Source organism: Nerophis lumbriciformis, linkage group LG20 (assembly GCF_033978685.3).
Source record: "Nerophis lumbriciformis linkage group LG20, RoL_Nlum_v2.1, whole genome shotgun sequence".
Taxonomy (NCBI): Eukaryota; Metazoa; Chordata; class Actinopteri; order Syngnathiformes; family Syngnathidae; genus Nerophis; species Nerophis lumbriciformis.
The window spans coordinates 8,229,438-8,245,688 of record NC_084567.2 but is presented as its reverse complement, the minus strand read 5'-3'; the positions used below and the strand labels follow the sequence as shown (position 1 = coordinate 8,245,688).

The following is a 16,251-nucleotide window of genomic DNA, read 5'->3' as shown; positions in this document are numbered from 1 at the left end:
ATCTCCTGATGATTGAGGGAACCCCTCATGAAACAGGCCTGTAGAGATGAAGTAGTCTTGTGATTTTTTTCCCCACACATACATATACCGGTATATATATATATATATACATATAAAGAAATACTTGACTTTCAGTGAATTCTAGCTATAAATATATATTTATTTTATTACATATATATATATATATATATATATATATATATATATATATATATATATATATAACAAAATAAGTTAGTATAAGTTAAGTATTTCCCCCCACCTCCCGAAATCGGAGGTCTTAAGGTTGGCAAGTATGGGTCAAGAGGAGATAATATTATGCTCCAGATAATCCTTATTTGTACAAGTACATCAGATATTTATGAAAAAAGAGGAGGTCTTGGGTTTGGGTGGATGTTGCCACTTACGACCAACATATTATAAACTAGATTGGTGATCTGTTATTCCCCTGTGTGTGTTCTTATGTGTCTTAATGCATCTGCATTAAGATGAAATTGTTTACCACAAACTGAACAACTAAATGGTTTTTCTTCATTGAGTCTTCTCATGTGCTTGGTCAAACCGCTCTTTTGAGAAAAACCTTTACCACAAACTGAACAATTAAATGGTTTGTCTCCTGTGTGTGTTGTTTTGTGTCGAGTCAAACTGCCCTTTTGAGAGAAGCGTTTACCACAAACTGCGCAATTAAATGTTTTTTTCCCCGTGTGTGTGCCCATGTGTAGAGTCAAGCTACTCTTTTGAGAAAAGCTTTTACCACAAACTGAACAATTAAATGGTTTTTGGCCGTTGTGTGTTCTCATGTGTTGCGTCAAATTGCTTTTTTGAGAAAAGCTTTGACCACAAACAGAACAAACGCATGTCTTTTCTCCTGTGTGTGTTCTCATGTGATGAGTCAAATTGCATTTTAGAGTAAAGCATTGACCACAAACTGAACAACTAAATGTTTTTTCACCTGTGTGCGTTCTCATGTGTGGAGTCAAATTGCTTTTTTGAGAAAAGCTTTTACTACAAACTGAACAACTAAATGGTTTTTCTCCTGTGTGTGTTCTCATGTGTTGAGTCAAATCTCTCTTTCTAGTAAAACATTTATCACAAACTGAGCAGCTGAAACATTGTTTACCTCTCTTCTTTTTAGAGAATTCAAAGTGTTTGGTGTCAATGTGAGTCCTCATATCACCTTCAGAGTCGGTATCGCTGCTCAAAGGTACTTCAACCTCATCTTCAGCTTCACTACCTGATAGTGGAGCTAAGAGATTGTCTACTTGTGGTTTCTCTTCATCATCTTCAATCTTCACAGAGACAACAGTCAGTGGCAACTTGGTGAGATCAGCCTCCTGTGGTCCTAGAAGACACTCTCCCTCCTGAGTGATCCAGAGTTCCTCCTCTTCCTTTTTAATGTGGGGTGGCTGTGGAGTCTCCTGCTTCAAAGTGGAGCTCCCTTCTGCCAAATGAGGGGGAAGTTCTTCTGGATGACCAATCAGCTGCTGGATGTCTGCAGAACACAAACAACAGTAACATACTTTAGGTCAGACACGATCCATGAGATGTTTCTCCTTGATTTCGTTAAGTCAAATAAAGTCTAACTTTATTCATATACACATTTCATACACAGGCAAGTGGCAAACACACAGTGCTTTAAAGGGGAACATTATCACAATTTCAGAAGGGTTGAAACCATTAAAAATCAGTTCCCAGTGGCTTATTTTATTTTTCGAAGTTTTTTTCAAAATGTTACCCATCATGCAATATCCCTAAAAAAAGCTTCAAAGTGCCTGATTTTAACCATCGTTATATACACCCGTCCATTTTCCTGTGACGTCACATAGTTAAAGTTAAAGTTAAAGTCCCAATGATTGTCACACACACACTAGGTGTGGTGAAATTTGTCCTCTGCATTTGACCCATCCCCTTGATCACCCCCTGGGAGGTGAGGGGAGCAGTGGGCAGCAGCGGTGCCGCGCCCGGGAATCATTTTTGGTGATTTAACCCCCAATTCCAACCCTTGATGCTGAGTGCCAAGTAGGGAGGTAATGGGTCCCATTTTTATAGTGATGCCAACACAAACAAACATGGCGGAAAGAACAGCAAGCTATAGCGACAGTAGCTCGGATTCAGACTCGGATTTCAGCGGCTTAAGCGATTCAACAGATTACGCATGTATTGAAACGGATGGTTGTAGTGTGGAGGCAGGTAGCGAAAACAAAATTGAAGAAGAAACTGAAGCTATTAAGCCATATCGGTTTGAACCGTATGCAAGCGAAACCGACGAAAACGACACGACAGCCAGCGACACGGGAGAAAGCGAGGATGGATTCGGCGATCGCCTTCTAACCAACGATTGGTATGTGTTTGTTTGGCATTAAAGGAAACTAACAACTATGAACTAGGTTTACAGCATATGAAATACATTTGGCAACAACATGCACTTTGAAAGTGCAGACAGCCCAATTTTCATCAATTAATATATTCTGTAGACATACCCTCATCCGCCGATCTGTCCAGTTTTGGAGTTGATGTCAGCAGGCCAGGGAAGCTAGGGTCGATATTCTTCTCTTGATCATCTTCGGTGGCATAAGGGACGGTGTGAGCCAAGACATCCAGGGGGTTTAGCTCGCTCGTCTGCGGGAACAAACTGCCGCCATTGCTTGCCGTGCTACCGAGGACCTTTGTCCCTGAATTGCTCACACATTCCGGCAGATTCAATGGGGGTCTGGCAACAGATTTCTTTGACTTTATCGTTGGAAATGCATCTGCTTTGAGTGTCGCAGGATATCCACACATTCTTGCCATCTCAGTCGTAGCATAGCTTTCGTCGGTAAAGTGTGCGGAACAAACGTCCAATTTCTTGCCACTTTCGCATCTTTGGGCCACTGGTGCAACTTGAATCCGTCCCTGTTCGTGTTGTTACACCCTCCGACAACACACCGACGAGGCATGATGTCTCCAAGGTACGGAAAACAGTCGAAAAAACGGAAAATAACAGAGCTGATTTGACTCGGTGTTTGAGAAAATGGCGGATTGCTTCCCGATGTGACGTCACGACGTGACTTCATCGCTCCGAGAGCGAATAATAGAAAGGCGTTTAATTCGCCAAAATTCACCCATTTAGAGTTCGGAAATCGGTAAAAAAAATATATGGTCTTTTTTCTGCAACATCAAGGTATATATTGACGCTTACATAATGTTCCCCTTTAAAAACACACACACAAAAAAAGAGACGCAAACACACACGCGCACACTCAGCACTTTTGACAATAACAGGAAGGGGCCATAGTGGATTAATGGTAAATGGGTTGTACTTGTATAGCGCTTTTCTACCTTCAAGGTACTCAAAGCGCTTTGACACTATTTCCACATTCACCCATTCACACACACATTCACACACTGATGGCGGGAGCTGCCATGCAAGGCGCTAACCAGCAGCCATCAGGAGCAAGGGTGAAGTGTCTTGCCCAAGGACACAACGGACGTGACGAGGTTGGTAGAAGGTGGGGATTGAACCAGGAACCCTCAGGTTGCTGGCTCGGCCACTCTCCCAACTGCACCACGCCGTTCCCAATGCCACCTCACCGTGAGTCTTTGTTTCGGAATGTGGTAAAGGTGCCAGAGTACCTCAGCATCCGCAAGGGGTGATACCATAAAAGCAGGTCAGATAGACAAGAAGGCGCAAGACCATTAAGACGTTTAAAAACTAATAATAGAACTTTAAAATCGACCCCGAAGTGGACGGGGAGCCAATGCAGCGACTTTAAAACTGGTGTAATGTGCTCCCACCCTCCGGTCCTCGTTAGCACGCGTGCAGTTGAGTTGAGCTGATTTTTTTGTGGGAAGACCGTAGAGCAGGGCATTACAAAAGTCTTAACGACAGGAAGTAGAAGAATGCATTAGCACCGATGTGTTGGCCTGAGAGAAAAACAGGCGAACTCTCGCTATGTTCTTAAAGGGGAACATTATCACCAGACCTATGTAAGTGTCAATATATACCTTGATGTTGCAGAAAAAAGACCATATATTTTTTTAACCGATTTCCGAACTCATAAATGGGTGAATTTTGGCGAATTAAACGCCTTTCTAATATTCGCTCTCGGAGCGATGACGTCACATCGGGAAGCAATCCGCCATTTTCTCAAACACCGAGTCAAATCAGCTCTGTTATTTTTCGTTTTTTCCGTACCTTGGAGACATCATGCCTCGTCGGTGTGTTGTCGGAGGGTGTAACAACACGAACAGGGACGGATTCAAGTTGCACCAGTGGCCCAAAGATGCAAAAAAGGCAAGAAATTGGACGTTTGTTCCGCACACTTTACCGACGAAAGCTATGCTACGACAGAGATGGCAAGAATGTGTGGATATCCTGCGACACTCAAAGCAGATGCATTTCCAACGATAAAGTCAAAGAAATCTGCCGCCAGACCCCCATTGAATCTGCCGGAGTGTGTGAGAAATTCAGGGACAAAGGACCTTGGTAGCACGGCAAGCAATGGCGCCAGTTTGTTCCCGCAGACGAGCGAGCTAAACCCCTTGGATGTCTTGGCTCACATCGACCCTAGCTTCCCTGGCCTGCTGACATCAACTCCAAAACTGGACAGATCAGCTTTCAGGAAAAGAGCGCGGATGAGGGTATGTCTACGGAATATATTAATTGATGAAAACTGGGCTGTCTGCACTCTCAAAGTGCATGTTGTTGCCAAATGTATTTCATATGCTGTAAACCTAGTTCATAGTTGTTAGTTTCCTTTAATGCCAAACAAACACATACCAATCGTTGGTTAGAAGGCGATCGCCAAATTCGTCCTCGCTTTCTCCCGTGTCGCTGGCTGTCGTGTCGGTTTCGCTTGCATACGGTTCAAACCGATATGGCTCAATAGCTTCAATGTCTTCTTCAATTTCGTTTTCGCTACCTGCCTCCACACTACAACCATCCGTTTCAATACATGCGTAATCTGTTGAATCGCTTAAGCCGCTAAAATCCGAGTTTGAATCTGAGCTAATGTCGCTATAGCTTGCTGTTCTTTCCGCCATGTTTGTTTGTGTTGGCTTCACTATGTGACGTCACAGGAAAATGGACGGGTGTTTATAACGATGGTTAAAATCAGGCACTTTGAAGCTTTTTTTAGGGATATTGCGTGATGGGTAAAATTTTGAAAAAAACTTCGAAAAATAAAATAAGCCACTGGGAACTGATTTTTAATGGTTTTAACCCTTCTGAAATTGTGATAATGTTCCCCTTTAAGCTGATCCGCTTGTACCCGTGATTTTGTCATTTCAGTCATAACCCAAAGCTCATGACCATAGGTGAGGGTAAGACCGTAGATTAAAATCGGGAGCTTTGCCTTCTGACTCAGTTTCTTCTTTACCGTGACGGACCGATACAGGGTCTGCATCACTGCAGACGCCGCACCCATCCGCCGGTCGATCTCGCGATCCACTCTTTCCTCAGTTGTGAACTCCTCCACTTAGGGCAAGATTGCCTCTCCAACCCGGAGATGGCACTGCACCCTTTTCCGGGCGAGAACCATGGACTCGGACTTGGAGGCGCTGATTCTCAACCCAGTGGCTTCACACCGATCCAGTGAGAGCCTGAAGATCCTGGCCAGATGAAGCCAGCAGGACCACATCATCTGCAAAAAGCAGAGACCTAATCCTGTAGCCACTAAATCGGATCCCCTCGATGCCCTGACTACGGCTAGAAATTCTGTCCATAAAAGTTATGAACAGAACCAGTGACAAAGGGCAGCCTCGGGAAAATCCAACCCTCACTGAAAACGGGTCCGACTGGCTGCCGGCAATGCGGACCAAGCTCTGACACCGATCATACAGGGAGTGGACCGCCACAATCAGGCAGTCCAATACCCCATACTCTCTGAGCACTCCCCACAAGAACCTGGTTGGGCAAGCTACCATGCACCCTTGAGGTTCCTGCTGAGAGTATAGAGCTAGTCATAGTTCCACAACCAGGACGAAAACCACAGTGCTCCTCCTGAATCCAAAGTGCGACTATCCGGCGTAGCCTTCTCTCCAGTACAACTGAATATACCTTATATATATACACGTATATATATATATATATATATATATATATATATATATATATATATATATATATATATATATATATATATATATATATATATATATATATATACACATATACATATATATATATATATATATACACGTATATATATATATATATACACCGTATTTTCCGCACTATAAGGCGCACCTAAAAACCACAAATTTTCTCAAAAGCTGACAGTGCGCCTTATAACCCGGTGCGCTTTATATATGGATAAATATTAAGATTCATTTTCATAAAGTTTCGGTCTCGCAACTTCGGTAAACAGCCGCCATCTTTTTTCCCCGTAGAAGAAGCGCGCGGTGCATGCTGGGATATGTGACGTTTCATTTCTATTTGTGTGTTTATGTAAAGACCCCAAAATGGCTCCTATTAAGTGTGTTGTCTGTCTAATTATAAATAATGCAGACGAGGCGTGTTAACTGAGTTCTCAACGTTTACTCACAGCGTGCTCATAACCACATTCTAACTGCCAGCATACAACAACGCTTCTCAGGGCTACCACGCATGCTCGTCACTATCGTTGCATGCTGGGTAGTGTAGTTGTTATATTTGCTAGCTCATAACATCACATTAAGAGACACGCTTACGCGCTTAATTCAATACTCGCCGTCATTCCGGGTGGATTGACAAAAGACCTCCAGCCGCTAGATATTGGTGTCAACAGGGCATTCGAAGCTAGACTGCTAACTGCGTGGGAACAGTGGATGACAGAAGGCGAACACACGTGACGTTCACGAAGACAGGGAGGCAGGGAGACAGCGCCAGACGACATTTTGGATCCCACATTCGCCCAACTTTTCAATTCGGACAACGAAGGAGAATAATTCGAGGGATTTATGAATGAAGAATAACTTCAGAAAGTGAGCGTTATGTTTATTTTGTGTGTTGTGACATTAACGTTCGAGCAACATTATGTTGCTATTGCTCTGCACTATTTTGAATTTTACTATGTTTGTGATTGCACATTTGCGTACATTTTGGGAGTGAACAGAGTTGTTAGAACGCTGGTTTTTAATATATTATTAAAGTTTGACTGACCTATCTGACTGTTTTTTTTTACATTCCTTTAGCGCAGTTAGATGCGGCTTACAACACCGGGCGGCTTATAGGTGGACAAAGTTTTGAAATATGCCGTTCATTGAAGGCGCGGCTTTTAACCCAGGGCGCCTTATGGTGCGGAAAATACGGTATATATATATATATATATACATATATATATACATATATATATATATATATATATATACACATATATATATATATATGTATATATACACACACGTATATATATATATATATATATATATATATATATATATATATATATATATATATATATATATACGTATATATATATATATATATGAATATATATATACATATATATATATATGAATATATATATATATATGAATATATATATATATACCGTATTTTCCGCACTATAAGGCGCACCTAAAAACCACACATTTTCTCAAAAGCTGACAGTGCGCCTTATAACCCGGTGCGCTTTATATATGGATAAATATTAAGATTCATTTTCATAAAGTTTCGGTCTCGCAACTTCGGTAAACAGCCGCCATCTTTTTTCCCGGTAGAACAGGAAGCGCTTCTTCTTTTACGCAAGCAACCGCCAAGGTAAGCACCCGCCCCCATAGAACAGGAAGCGCTTCTTCTTCTACTGTAAGCAACCACCCGCCCGCGTAGAAGAAGAAAAAGAGCGCGGGTATCACCGTACGTTTCATTTCCTTTGTGTGTTTACATCTGTAAAGACCACAAAATGGCTCCTACTAAGCGACAGGTATCCGGTTCATGAAAAGACGCAATCTCTCCATCCGCACACGGATTACTATTTCACAGCAACTGATATTCCTGTGAACCGCACTGTGGATACAACGGGAGCACGTACGGTGAATATTCGCACCACAGGGAATGAGAAGTCATCCTTCACTGTGGTTCTAGCTTGCCATGCTAATGGCCAGAAACTTCCACCCATGGTGATATTCAAAAGGAAGACCTTGCCAAAAGAGACCTTTCCAGCCGGCGTCATCATAAAAGCTAACTCGAAGGGATGGATGAAGAAAAGATGAGCGAGTGGTTAAGGTAAGTTTAAGTTTACGCGAAGAGGCCGGGTGGCTTTTTTCACGCAGCTCTGTCCATGTTGATATACGTATGTTTGTGATTGCACATTTGCGTACATTTTGGGAGTGAACAGAGTTGTTAGAACGCTGGTTTTTAATATATTATTAAAGTTTGACTGACCTATCTGACTGTTTTTTTGACATTCCTTTAGCGCAGTTAGATGCGGCTTACAACACCGGGCGGCTTATAGGTGGACAAAGTTTTGAAATATGCTGTTCATTGAAGGCGCGGCTTATAACCCAGGGCACCTTATGGTGCGGAAAATACGGTACACGTATATACGTATATATATATATATATATATATATATATATATATATATATATATATATATATATATATATATATCCATTTTCTACCGCTTGTCACTTATATAAATATATATATATATATATTAGGGCTGCAACAACTAATCGATTCAATTCTATTATAAAAATAGTTGGCGATTAATATAGTCATCAATTCGTTGGATCTATGCTATGCGCATGCGCAGAGGCAATTTTTGTTAGAAGTATTTTCTTTTTTAATTTTTTTATAAACCTTTATTTATAAACTGCAACATGTACAAACAGCTGAGAAACAAAAATCAAAATAAGTATGGTGCCAGTATGCTGGTTTGTTTTTCAATAAAATACTGGAAAGGATAGAAATGTAGTTTGTCTCTATTATCCGATTATTAATAGATTAATCGAAGTAATAATCGACAGATTATAATCGATTATCAAATTAATCGTTAGTTGCAGCCCTAATATATGGATAGATAGATAGTTAGATAGATAGTTAGATAGATAGATAGATAGATAGATAGATAGATAGATAGATAGATAGATATATAGATAAAAGAATGTTGAAAGATGGCACCTGATGGCCATAAGATGTAACTGCACTTTTTGTCCACATGGATAAAAATAGTGTTCATGTATGAGATCCTGGGCTGCCAATTATAGTCAAAGTAATAAGATTATTGCTATCAATATTGAAATCATGATTACTGATTGTTAGGTAAAGCAGTGTGAACATAATACCATCATATCATTTGTAATGTCTAATAAAACGAGTATAGATAAACGTTATCCATATATCTAAAGACAAATATTAGTTTTTTTGTATTCTTTAATAATCAACTTGTCAGCTTTTTGTCATAACATGATGCCTTTATCTCTATTTTTATATTTTGATAGAGGGAGTTTTTTAATACAATTTTTTTTTTAAAGTAATATACATTTACCGTATTTTCCGCACTATAAGGCGCACCGGATTATTAGCCGCACCTTCTATGAATTACATATTTCATAATTTTGTCCACCAATAAGCCGCCCCGGACTAAAAGCCGCGCCTACGCTGCGCTAAAGTGAATGTCAAAAAAACGCTGCGCTAAAGTGAATGTCAAAAAAACAGTCAGATAGTTCAGTCAAACTTTAATAATATATTGAAAACCAGCGTTCTAACAACTCTGTCCCAAAATGTACGCAAATGTGCAATCACAAACATAGTAAAATTCAAAATGGTGTAGAACAATAGCAACATAATGTTGCTCGAACGTTAATGTCACAACACACAAAATAAACATAGCGCTCACCTTCTGAAGTTATTCTTCATTCGTAAATCCTTCGAATTCTTCGTCTTCGGTGTCCGAATTGAAAAGTTGGGCGAATACGGGATCCAAAATGGCCGGTTCCGTCTCGTCGAAGTCACCGGAGTCAGTGTCACTGTTGTCCAGCAGTTCTGTGAATCCTGCCTTCCGGAAAGGTCGGACCACAGTTGTGACCGAAACTATCTGCCCAGGCATTTACGATCCACTGGCAGATGTTGGCGTATGTCGACCGGCGCTGTCTGCCCGTCTTAGTGAAGGTGTGTTCGCCTTCGGAGCTGTGTGAAAAAAGCCACCCGGCCTCTTCGCGTAAACTTCCCTTAACCACTCGCTCATCTTTTCTTCATCCATCCATCCCTTCGAGTTAGCTTTTATGATGACGCCGGCTGGAAAGGTCTCTTTTGGATGGGTGGAAGTTAGCATGGCAAGCTAGAACCACAGTGAAGGATGACTTCTCATTCCCTGTGGAGCGAATATTCACCGTACGTGCTCCCGTTCCACAGTGCGGTTCAGTTGCTGTGAAATACGGTAGTAATCCGTGTGCGGATGGAGAGATTGCGTCTTTTTATGAACCGGATCGTTTTGTAGGAGCCATTTTGTGGTCTTTACAGATGTAAACAGGAAATGAAACGTACGGTGATATCCGCGCGTTTTTTCTTCTTCTTCCGGGGGCGGGTGAAGCGCTTCCTGTTCTATGGGGGCGGGTGAAGCGCTTCCTGTTCTATGGGGGCGAGTGCTTTCATTGGCGTTTGCTTGCGTAGAAGAAGAAGCGCTTCCTGTTCTACCGGGAAAAAAGATGGCGGCTGTTTACCGAAGTTGCGAGACCGAAACTTTATGAAAATGAATCGTAATAAAGCGCACCGGGTTATTAGGCGCACTGTCAGCTTTTGAGAAAAATTGTGGTTTTTAGGTGCGCCTTATAGTGCGGAAAATACGGTATATGTACATGTAGCTGCTGTATCAGAATCAGAATCAGAATAGTTCTTATTGCCATTGTTAGAGAACGAGTTCACAAACTAGGAATTTTTCTTGGTATAAGAACAGATCTGTTCAGAGTTTGAGCAGAAATATGTCATCTAGGAATTAACTATACACAATAAAACATTAATAAAATTGTATGTCACATGAATGGTTTTTGAAGTAATAACTTTATGACATGAAAAAAAACAACCTTGTGTTTACTTTTTGATATCAAAATAAAACACAAAGCAGTTTGGCTAATGAAGATGAAATCTAATAAACAAGATTTGTTCTTCTCCAACACCTCCTTGTAGTTCAGCACAACAGTTCGGCCAACAAAAATAAAGAGGTGTGATACCTCGCACATCGAATACACAAAACATTTTAACTTGTATTGATGTTATTTGAACACTGATAAATAAAGGACGGGTAAACAAACTAAAGACTGTATAAACAAGCATCTTCTCTGAGTTGGTGAAAGTTCATTCTAGATTATAAATCATGCCTCTCACTTGTACAGCAAAAAGATGTTGCCACAAACCGAGAAGTTGGTCAACTTTTGACATCCAACTAATACCCCAATGTGGCGAGAAAAAAAACACCTTTTTTTATTCTGTGTGAGAAAAATTATGAAACTTCATCTATACGGGAGGATACAAACATCCCATCTCATTAGTCTGCATCCCAGTGAGAGCAGACATTATACAGTAAGTGATTATTTTATTAAGTTCATAGTTTATATTTCATGTTTAGCTCATATCAATACCGCTACTTGCTGCAACTGTTTAGCAAACTTGCACCTAATCTTCCGTATATTCAGGCTAAAAAATATAGGGTTCTGGTTCCTAATTTGTCCCAAACAAGTCGTTGTTGTTGTCTCTCAGGAAGTCTTCTTTGAGTAGTAGTTGTTTTTGTTGAAAGAAATGGCGAACGTTATGATGCGTCTGTGGAATTAATGTGCTGCCATATGCTTAAAATTGGCAAAATACGTAAATATTACATGTTATTATTAATGTGCCTGTTACTATAATACATATATACTTAGTGTATAATTGATGGGGGTTTCTGGATGTTATTAGAGTGCTTTATAGGCAGAATCACATGACCTATTTCGTTAGCTGATTTTTGCTAATGTTTATTTACTAGGTAGAAAAGAAAAACGTGTGCTTGTCTCACGTAAGGATTGTGAATGATAGTCAACATTTTTAAAAAGTGCAGTTCCCCTCTAATCTCGAAGTGGTTCTTATGCGATCTATGCCATATTGCATTGTTTTTCTCTGCCAGACACATTCCGTTTGGATCTGCATTATGTCGAAGCCCAGATGTGTTTACCTTTCCTACAGTCCTTGTCTCCAACCCTTCCCCCATGCATTCCTGGGCAAAGATAAGAGTTGGGAGTTTTCTTTGTCTGGGTCTCTGTCGCTTTTCTTTTGGTCAGCAGTGCAGACTTGCTTCTCTGTAAACTGATGTTTTTTTTTAACATCTTAAATACATACTTATAACCTATTCTGGACATTTCTTTAGAGAATAGCAAAAGTTCCAAAACACCCACCAAGACCGGTAATACCACACTACCCAAAGTTCAGCTGTAACTTCCTGACACTAAACCTGCAGAAAATAGTTGAACTCATCTTTTTTCTATGTTCACATTTTCCCATTTTCTTGTAACACTTTGTTAAGCATTGCCTAAGTATTCCTTATTTTTGCACCTTTACTTTAAGAGGATATTGTTAAAGGGGAACATTATCACAATTTCAGAATGGTTAAAACCATTAAAAATCAGTTCCCAGTGGCTTATTTTATTTTTCGAAGTTTTTTTCAAAATTTTACCCATCACGCAATATCCCTAAAAAAAGCTTCAAAGTGCCTGATTTTAACCATCGTTATATACACCCGTCCATTTTCCTGTGACGTCACATAGTGAAGCCAACACAAACAAACATGGCGCATAGAACAGCAAGCTATAGCGACATTAGCTCGGATTCAGACTCGGATTTCAGCGGCTTAAGCGATTCAACAGATTACGCATGTATTGAAACGGATGGTTGTAGTGTGGAGGCAGGTAGCGAAAACGAAATTGAAGAAGAAACTGAAGCTATTGAGCCATATCGGTTTGAACCGTATGCAAGCGAAACCGACGAAAACGACACGACAGCCAGCGACACGGGAGAAAGCGAGGACGAATTCGGCGATCGCCTTCTAACCAACGATTGGTATGTGTTTGTTTGGCATTAAAGGAAACTAACAACTATGAACTAGGTTTACAGCATATGAAATACATTTGGCAACAACATGCACTTTGAGAGTGCAGACAGCCCAATTTTCATCAATTAATATATTCTGTAGACATACCCTCATCCGCTCTCTTTTCCTGAAAGCTGATCTGTCCAGTTTTGGAGTTGATGTCAGCAGGCCAGGCAAGCTAGGGTCGATATTCTTCTCTTGATCATCTTCGGTGGCATAAGGGACGGTGTGAGCCAAGACATCCAGGGGGTTTAGCTCGCTCGTCTGCGGGAACAAACTGCCGCCATTGCTTGCCGTGCTACCGAGGTCCTTTGTCCCTGAATTGCTCACACACTCCGGCAGATTCAATGAGGGTCTGACGGCAGATTTCTTTGACTTTATCGTTGGAAATGCATCTGCTTTGAGTGTCGCAGGATATCCACACATTCTTGCCATCTCTGTCGTAGCATAGCTTTCGTCGGTAAAGTGTGCGGAACAAACGTCCAATTTCTTGCCACTTTCGCATCTTTGGGCCACTGGTGCAACTTGAATCCGTCCCTGTTCGTGTTGTTACACCCTCCGACAACACACCGACGAGGCATGATGTCTTCAAGGTACGGAAAACAGTCGAAAAAAAGGAAAATAACAGAGCTGATTTGACTCGGTGTTTGTAATGTGTTTGAGAAAATGGCGAATTGCTTCCCGATGTGACGTCACGTTGTGACGTCATCGCTCCGAGAGCGAATAATAGAAAGGCGTTTAATTCGCCAAAATTCACCCATTTAAGTTCGGAAATCGGTTAAAAAAATATATGGTCTTTTTTCTGCAACATCAAGGTATATATTGACGCTTACATAGGTCTGGTGATAATGTTCCCCTTTAAGGGTTTGAAATAATTTTCAAATGACAAAACGTCAACTCACTCACCTTCATCTTTCGTCTTTATCTCCGTTGGTGATTTGCTGGAAGTTGATTCTCTTTCATGTTCTCTTTTAGCGGACGTCGCCATCTTAGCATAGCAGTAGTCGTCCATCTTCTATCACGTCTTCTATCTTCACCTCAGAGAACACTCCATCGCTCCAAAACTCAACTTCTGTGCTGTGGGTGTTTTTAGAAAACACTTAGTTTGAGGTATTCCTTGCTATAAGAGCTTAAAACTTCTCCGGAAAGTCAATGCCGCTCAGTCAGCCATCTTGGTCTTTTCGCTTTCCCACTGCTCGGTCCGTTTGCGCATGCGCCAGCAGTCAGCAACTTCCGTTCCCTACTTTAAAGCAGTTTTTCCCCCCAAAAATAAAGGCATTTTAGTATTGTTTGGTGTCAAACTCATTTTAGCGCAGGAGGAAAATCTGTGCACTATTAAAATCATGGCTTTACAACTAAAAAAATAAAGACAACTTCATATTGTTTTTTTTGTCTTACTTTAGACAAAAATAGAACAAACACATTCTGAAAATATTACAATAAAAATATAGAAAAAAAAATACCGGCAGCGGTGAAGTTTCGATCCATGAAGGAAAGATGAAATGAGAATGAATGTTTAGAACTGAATACATTTACATGGCAATTTTTTTTATAACTTGACGAGGTCCCTGGGACTTTTGCCTTGAAAATCCTTGAAAATCAGCTTTTACCTTGAAGATCAGCTTTTGCCTTGAAAACCCTTGAAAATTTGCTTTTATCTTGAAGATCAGGTTTTGCCTTGAAAATCCTTGGAAATCAGCTTTTACCTCGAAAATTCTTGAAAAGGCTTGAACATCTTTGAAAATCCTTGGAAATCAGTTTTTACCTTGAAAATCCTGGAAATAAAGGTAAAAGTGGATTTTCAAGGATTTTCAAGTCAAAAGCTGATTTTCAAGGATTTTCAAGGTAAAAGCTAATCTTCAAGGCAAAATCAGTTTTTGCCTTGAAAATCCTTGGAAATCAGCTTTTATCTTGAAAATTCTTGAAAAGGCTTGAAAATCTTTGAAAATCCTTGGAAATCAGCTTTTACCTTGAAAATCCTGGAAATAAAGGTAAAAGTTGATTTTCAAGGATTTTCAAGGTAAAAGCTGTTCTTCAAGGCAAACTCAGCTTTTGCCTTGAAAATCCTTGAAGATCAGCTTTTAACTTGAAAATCCTTGAAGATCAGCTTTTAACTTGAAAATCCTTGAAAATCAGCTTTTACCTTGAAAAAAGGCCTTTACCTTGAAAATCAGCTTTTACCTTGAAAATCAGCTTTTATCTTGAAAATCCTTGAAAATCAGCTTTTACTTTGAAAAAAACCTTTACCTTGAAAATCAGCTTTTACCTTGAAAAAAATCTTTTACCTAGAAAAAATCTTTTGCCTTGAAAATCAGCTTTTACCTTGAAAATCCTTGAAAATCAGCTTTTACCTTGAAAAAAGCTTTTACCTTGAAAATCAGCTTTTACATTGAAAATCCTTGAAAATCCTGGAAATAAAAGTAAAAGTTGATTGTCAAGGATTTTCAAGTCAAAAGCTGATTTTCAAGGATTTTCAAGGTAAAAGCTGATCTTCAAGGCAAAATCAGCTTTTGCCTTGACAATCCTTGAAGATCAGCTTTTAACATGAAAATCCTTGAAGATCAGCTTTTAACTTGAAAATCCTTGAAGATCAGCTTTTAACTTGAAAATCCTTGAAGATCAGCTTTTAACTTGAAAATCCTTGAAGATTAGCTTTTAACTTGAAAATCCTTGAAGATCAGCTTTTAACATGAAAATCCTTGAAGATTAGCTTTTAACTTGAAAATCAGCTTTTACCTTGAAAAAAGGCCTTTACATTGAAAATCAGCTTTTACCTTGAAAATCAGCTTTCATCTTGAAAATACTTGAAAATCAGCTTTTACCTTGAAAATCCTTGAAAATCAGCTTTTACCTTGAAAATCCTCGAAAATCAGCTTTTACCTTGAAAATCAGCTTTTGCCTTGAAAATCAGCTTTTACCTTAACAATCAGCTTTTACCTTGAAAATCCTTGAAAATCATCTTTTACCTTGATGATCAACTTTTACCGTGAAGATCAGCCTTTGCCTTGAAAAGCAGCTTTTACTTTGAAGCTCATCTTTTGCCTTGAATGTCCTTGAAAATTTGTTTTCACCTTGAAGATCAGTTTTTGTTGGAAATCCATGGAAATCGTTGAAAATCCTTGGAAATCAGCTTTTACCTTGAAAGGCCTTGAAAATCAGCTTTTACCTTGAAAAAAAGCTTTTGGCTTGAAAATCCTTGAGAATCAGCTTTGCCTTGAAAGTCCTTGAAAAT

At 39.8% G+C, this 16,251-nt stretch overlaps 1 protein-coding gene across 1 annotated transcript; it reads right to left on the bottom strand.

Moving 5' to 3' along the window:
• Positions 1–239: 239 nt before the first annotated feature.
• LOC133619318 (uncharacterized) lies at positions 240–14,210 on the bottom strand. The gene is made up of 2 exons (XM_061980286.1): positions 13,926–14,210; positions 240–1,492 (listed from the first exon to the last, which is right to left on the bottom strand). The coding sequence occupies exons 1-2, from the start codon at positions 14,029–14,031 to the stop codon at positions 441–443; spliced, it is 1,158 nt and encodes a 385-aa protein (XP_061836270.1). The 5' UTR covers positions 14,032–14,210; the 3' UTR covers positions 240–440.
• Positions 14,211–16,251: the final 2,041 nt, after the last annotated feature.